Source organism: Colobus angolensis, unplaced genomic scaffold (assembly GCF_000951035.1).
Source record: "Colobus angolensis palliatus isolate OR3802 unplaced genomic scaffold, Cang.pa_1.0 Scaffold1, whole genome shotgun sequence".
In the NCBI taxonomy this organism is placed as follows: Eukaryota; Metazoa; Chordata; class Mammalia; order Primates; family Cercopithecidae; genus Colobus; species Colobus angolensis.
Genome location: NW_012110918.1, coordinates 11608959 through 11615347, shown reverse-complemented (window position 1 = coordinate 11615347; position 6389 = coordinate 11608959). Strand labels below are relative to the sequence as shown.

The window sequence follows — 6389 nt, the reverse complement described above, 5'->3', positions numbered from 1 at the left end:
TTTTTTTTTAGAGAGGGTCTTACTCTGTTGCCCAGGCTGAAGTGCAGTGGCATGAACATGGCTTGCTGCAGCCTAAACCTCCTGGCCTCAAGTGATCCTCCTGCCTCAGCCTCCCAAGTGGCTGGGTCCACAAGTATGAACTACTGTGCCCAGCTCATGTTTACATTATATGTGTAGACAGGGTCTCAAACACCTGGGTTCAAGTGATTCTCCCACCTTAGCCTCCCAAAGTGCTGGGATTACAGGTGTGAGCCACCATGCCCAGCCTTTGTTGTTAATTATGGATTTGTTGCCAACATTTAAAAACTAGAAAGGCCAGGTGCACTGGCTCACATCTGTAATCCCTGCACTTTAGGAAGCCAAGGTGGGTGGATCACTTGAGATCAGGAGTTTAAGACCAGCCTGGCCAACATGGCAAAACCCCATCTCTACTAAAGACATAAAAGCTAGGGCAGGCATGGTGGCTCATTCCTGTAATCCCAGCACTTTGGGAGGCCGAGGTGGGTGGATCACTTGAGGTCAGGAGTTCAAGACCAGCCTGGGCAACATAACAAGACCCTGACTCCCCAAAAAATTAAGAAGCAAAAAAACCCCACATGAAACAAACAAAAGAAACAAAACTATGAAGCCTAAAACCCAGTCCAGCCTGTGTGCACCTGGATTTGGGTGTACCCCAGCACTGGGGCTCAGCAGTGAAGGTGATGCTGGCCCAGCCACGGCACTCCCTGCCTTGAATGGTTGCTCCTGCTGCTTGGCCCAGGGGAGGGCAAATCATTACAGTCCTTGAGGAGTCTGGCCTGGGGACCTGGGGTCTTTGATCCCAGCTCAAGAAGCCCAAAGCCCCCAGGACTGGGGCATATAGCGGGAGGTTATCTCCAAGAGGTTTGGCTGCCCTGTGGATCCTGGGTTGCAGGAGGGGACAGGAATGGTCTGGGCAGGTCCCTGGCTCATGAAGGAGGAAAGAGCCCTCTTGGCCTGAGTCCCTGGCAGCAATGGAGCCTCACCCAGGGTGTCACTGGCACCCTGGGCAGGTGAGACTCCCCTGCCACAGGGTGGCAGGAGCAGGTGAACATGTCCTTGGGAGGCCAGCCAGGGGCATGGCCAGCATCCAGGGACTCAAGCAGCTGCCATGTACTGCTTTGTCCTGGGAACCCAATGCAGCGCCCACGCAGCCCCCCGGGCTGCACCCTCGTCCCTGTGGCGGAGCCTTACCCGGTTGCCCTGAGCAGTGCCATCCAGCGTGCGGTAGGAGACCTGAGACTTCCCGCCGTCCAGGACGCGCCGGATGACAGGGATGCGGGCCACCTGGTCCCCACGGCTGACCGAGTACTCAGGCTGCTCAAAGGACACCACATCTCTGGCTGCAAGGAGCCCGGGCACTGGTCAGAGCATGCTGGGCCCAGTCCCTTCCCACCTTCTGCTCTCCGGCAGCCCGGTCCAGCCCAGCCCAGAATCCAGGAGTCCACTTGGTTCCCTCCATGCATTGCCCTCTGGGAAAAGCACAGGAGCGAAACGGAAAATCTTTCCAGAAAAAGGTGAGGGACTGGGCGCAGTGGCTTACGCCTGTAATCCCAGCACTTTAGGAGGCCGAGGCAGGCAGATAACCTGAGGTCAGGAGTTTGAGACCAGTCTGGCCAACATGGCGAAACCTCATCTCTACTAAAGATAGAAGCTGGGCATGGTGGCTTACGCCTGTAATCCCAGCACTTTAGGAGGCCGAGGCAGGCAGATAACCTGAGGTCAGGAGTTTGAGACCAGTCTGGCCAACATGGCGAAACCTCATCTCTACTAAAGATAGAAAAATTAGCCGGGCATGGTGGCCACCGCCTGTAATCCCAGCTACTCGGGAGGCTGAGGCAGGAGAATCACTTCAACCAGGGAGGCGGCTGTTGCAGTGAGCCGAGATGGCGCCATTGCACTCCAGCCTGGGTGGCAGAGTGAGACTCCATCTCAAGAAACCAAAAAAATTGGGTCTGGGCCGGGCGTGGTGGCTCAAGCCTGTAATCCCAGCACTTTGGGAGGCCGAGATGGGCAGATCACAAGGTCAGGAGATCGAGACCATCCTGGCTAACCCGGTGAAACCCCGTCTCTACTAAAAAATACAAAAAACTAGCCGGGCGAGGTGGCGGGCGCCTGTAGTCCCAGCTACTCAGGAGGCTGAGGCAGGAGAATGGTGTGAACCTGAAAGGCGGAGCTTGCAGTGAGCTGAGATCCGGCCACTGCACTCCAGCCTGGGCGACAGAGCGAGACTCTGTCTCAAAAAAAAAAAAAAAAAAAAATTGGGTCTGGAACAAAGTGTCCAGCAGACATCCTGGAAGGGCCAGGCAGAGGAGGGAGGCCAGGCACAGGCAGGACCAGAGACGGAGCCCTCAGCCCCAGGGCTGGAGCAGAGCAGGAACAGGCCTGAGGCCTGTGGCTTCCGGTGCAGGTGGCAGGAGGGGTCAGATGTCCACGGTGCCATGTCTTGGCCAACCCCTCCTCTAGATAGAGAGGAGCAAGGGGCTGGCCCTTATGAGGATGCAACAGAAGCTTCCACTTACTGAGCGCTCACCACCAGGCACTTTGGCGAGGTGAACAGCCCCGTATTCCATAAAAGAGCCCTTACCCATTTTACAGATGGAGAAACCAAAGCTTGCAGAGGTTAAGTGACTAGCCCAGGCCACGTGGCCAGGTCGCAATTCCACTTACGCAGGAGGAACCAGTGCCTCTGAGCCCCCGTCTGCCTCCCTCACTCTCCCCACCCTGACCCACCTTGCTCCTTGATGATGGTGATGTTTACCAGGCGGCGGCCAAGGGTGGCAGTGCCCGCAGGTACATCGATGGCCTCCACCAGCAGCTGCTTCTCCTCGTCATCCTCAGGCCGGATAAAGAGGGGCACCCGTACGTCCACCAGCTCCACGCCCTCCTGGAACTCCACCATGCCCCGGGCGTCTGGGTGGGTTGGGAGGTGGTCAGAGGTGGGTCACAGGGCCACGTGGGCAGGAGATACGAGGCAGTGGCACAGGGGACCTGCCCTCCTACCCTGGTCTGCAGTGAGGGTGTAGTAGCCGGGGGCCACCTTGAGGTCGTGGAAGGCCCTCTGTTCCACCTGCTTCTCTGTCAGCTTCAGCAGGGCCGGCTTGGCCGAGCGGGGCGCCATCAGCACTGTGTCCACAATGGTGTGGTCTTGCCTGGGTTGAGGGTGGAGGGTTCAGGCAGGGGAGGGGTCAGGCTGGCACCTGCTGCCCTATCCCTCCTGCCTGTCCTCTCCCCTTCAGGGGCCAGGATGTAAGACAGCAAGAAGTGCAGGGTCTTCAGAGCCAGGCAGTGCTCCAGGCCCATGCCAGCCCTATGCCCTTTACCCTGCAGCCTCAGCCCAGCCATGGCACCTCCCTGTCCTCAACGTCCTCCTCTGTGAAATGGGCTTCGCTGCCCACCTCATCAAGGGCTGGACAGCAAAGATGCTAAGGGTGTGAGTGCTCAAGCCAGGCTGCTGCAGCCCCAGCCCTGGCTCTAGTTCTCGATAGCTGGATAACCTTGGGCAAGTCACTTAACCCTTTTGAGCCTCAGCTTCCTCATCGGCAAAATGGGAACAGCAGTGATATCTACCTCACAGGCTTGACGAGAGGGTTGGATAAGATAACCACAAGATAACCACACAGGGAAAGCCCTTAGGACCATGCTTGGCCAGTAGCAGGATCAGAAATGCTGGTCAGCCATTCTTTTTTTTTTTTTTCGAGATGGTCTCGCTCTGTCGCCCAGGCTGGAGTGCAGTGGTGTAATCTCAGCTCACTGCAACCTCTGCCTCCCAGGTTCAAGCGATTCTCCTGCCTCAGCCTCCCAAGTAGCTAGGATTACAGGCGCCCACCACCACGCCCGGCTAATTTTTGTATTTTTAGTAGAGATGGTGTTTCACCATGTTGGCCTAGGTGGTCTTGAACTCCTGACCTGAGGTGATCCACCCGCCTCAGCGTCCCAAAATGCTGGGATTACAGGTGTAAGCCACACACCCAGCTAACAGTTCTTACTGATGGCCATGTGCTGTGATTCTAGCTCTGCTGTCCCTGCATCGAGACCCCCTCCTCACTCCCTCTCTCTCCCCCTGAAGGGCCAGGACGCGGAGTAGGACCTGGGGAAAAAGGTGTGTAACCTGCCTGGCCTCCAGAGGTGCACCCAGGATCCAGGTCTTGGACCCTGGAGCAGATGGAGATGGGTACCTGCTATCGCTAGTACTGGGTGGGGGGCTGGATGGTCACCTGTATGAGGGCAGGGACTGGGCTGATTTGCTTTTGCCTGCTCTAGTCCAGGGGCCACTTCATAGCAAGCACTTCACATTAGCATTTGTTGAAGAAATGGTCAAAGGAACGAATGAAGGTCCAAACCCGACGGACACATGTGGCCCTCCCTTCCTATGGGATGGAGATGGAGCAGGGACGGACGAGGCAGATAGCTGGGCTGGGGACAGGTGGGCAGGAAGTGGGGGCTGTCTCACCCGCCAGTCTTCTACTCACTTTTTCCCAGCATTGGGCTGCTGCCTGTGGGGACAAAGAGGGTGCTGTGAGCTAGACAGCTCTGAAGTGGAGCCTGGGGGCTTCAGCTCCTGGAGTTGGTGGTAGGAGTGGCTCCCCCACCCAACCCGGGCACCCTGGGACTCACCGGAACTTGGTCTGCTGGAGCTTGTGTACACCGGAGATCTGCCTGTAGACTTCGTTCAGCTGCCAGGCAAGGGAGGGGTATGAGACTGGGCCTAGGCCACCCCATGGTAAGCCCTCAGGCTGGGGACCCAGGCAGCCTCTGTACCCAGAGGCCCTCAGGGTTGGCTGGGGCATGCCCCATGGGGCCGCATCCTGGGCCCAGGCTCGGCCTCCTGCCCTCTGGAAACAGATACCAGGATGCCCCCTGCCAGGCACAGATCCAGAGAGGCCCTTCTCCCCTAGTGAACGAATCTTGGTGCCACGACTGTGTTCGCTCTGCCCTGCCCACCCCACCCGCCCTCATACCCACATCTCTGGCCAGGCCTAGCTCCTGGGTCCTTACGTTCTCCTCCACCTCCTGGCGCAGCTGGGCACACTCCCGAGTGTCAGGCTTTAGCAGGTTCTCGGTGCAAAGGCGGGCCAGGCGCAAGGACAGCCCGTAGGGCACTAGGGAAAGGCAGTGGGAGGGAGTGAGATGGATGTGGTCAGCTCCCTGCATGACGAGCACCACAGAGCATCCCTCCAGCAACCATGCTAGGATCCGGGGATGCGTGGCCTAGTGACGGGCACCACAGAGCATCCCTCCAGCAGCCATGCTAGGATCCGGGGATGCGTGGCCTAGTGACGGGCACCACAGAGCATCCCTCCAGCAACCATGCTAGGATCTGGGCAGGCCTAGTGGCATGAGGCTCATAGCGCCATCAGGACAGGGCAAAAGGTGGCTGAGCCCTGTCCCTGCACCCCACACCCAGAGAAGGGGCGTGCTGTGACCCCAGATCTGGAACAAAGGGCCCGAAGAGCACTGCCCAGAGCTGTGGCACCCAGCCCTGCCCTCACCCAGCTCTGTGGGGTTGATGCTGGCAGCATGAGTGGCAAAGCCAGGCCGCTGCACGTTGTTGGTGACCTTCCAGCGGACCACGTCACGGCCCTTGAGGTTCCCGCTGCGCAGCATGGGTGTGTCCAGGCGGTCTGAGGCCATCAGGTTCTCCCGCAGCATGTAATGGTCTTCCTTAAAGCCCACCATGTGACCTGCAGGACGGGGTCCTCAGCACGGCGCCCCTCCCTAGACCCGCACAGCCCAACCTCATCAGATGGGACCCCAGAGCCTCCAGCCTCTGCCGTTCCAGGTTCAGCTTCCCTCCATCCCAGCTCAGAGAAAGAGAGCAGTCAGAGCCCCCGCTGCCCCTGCGGTGCCAGGCCCATACCTCGGTTGCAGCAAGGGAGAAGTGCCAGGCAGGCCTAGGAGACAAGGTGGGTGAAGGTGAGGCCTGAGACAACTGCCCTGGCCCAGGTAAGCCCTTCCAGCCACCCCGCCCCATGCCAATGGTCCAGAGGGGTGACAGTGCCTCCCCAGACACCAGAATATCCAGGTGTTGGCAGGGTGTAAGCATGGCACACACGGACATAGAGGGGGTGGGGGCAGAGGGCTCCCACAGTTTGTGCTGTGGAACCCTCATCCTGCCAGGTGCCCTGTAAAGGTTCTGTGGTCAGATTCACTTCGGAAGCACTGAATTCATTCCCCATGCCCCTCCTGCAGGTTCATTAGGCACAGGACTATATCAAAGCCTCTGAGAAGTCCTGCAGAGAAGAAACTTGTTTCTTTTCTTTTTTTTTTTTTTTTGAGACAATGTCTCACTCTGTTGCCCAGGCTGGAATGCAGTGGCGCGATCTTGGCTCATTGCAACCTCTGCCGCCCAGGTCCAAGCAATTCTCCTG

At 58.4% G+C, this 6389-nt stretch overlaps 1 protein-coding gene across 3 annotated transcripts in view; it reads right to left on the bottom strand.

The window, feature by feature from the left end:
• Positions 1–6389, bottom strand: part of ITGB4 (integrin, beta 4) — a 44245-nt gene that overhangs the window by 17709 nt on the left and 20147 nt on the right. For all 3 annotated transcript variants that reach the window (XM_011947169.1, XM_011947038.1, XM_011947096.1), the window contains exons 19-26: positions 5879–5912; positions 5511–5702; positions 5017–5120; positions 4636–4694; positions 4491–4514; positions 3022–3170; positions 2752–2931; positions 1213–1361 (exon numbers count right to left, since the gene is read on the bottom strand). In XM_011947169.1, the coding sequence (XP_011802559.1) occupies positions 1213–1361; positions 2752–2931; positions 3022–3170; positions 4491–4514; positions 4636–4694; positions 5017–5120; positions 5511–5702; positions 5879–5912 (891 nt within the window). The remainder of the gene's footprint in view (positions 1–1212; positions 1362–2751; positions 2932–3021; positions 3171–4490; positions 4515–4635; positions 4695–5016; positions 5121–5510; positions 5703–5878; positions 5913–6389) is intronic.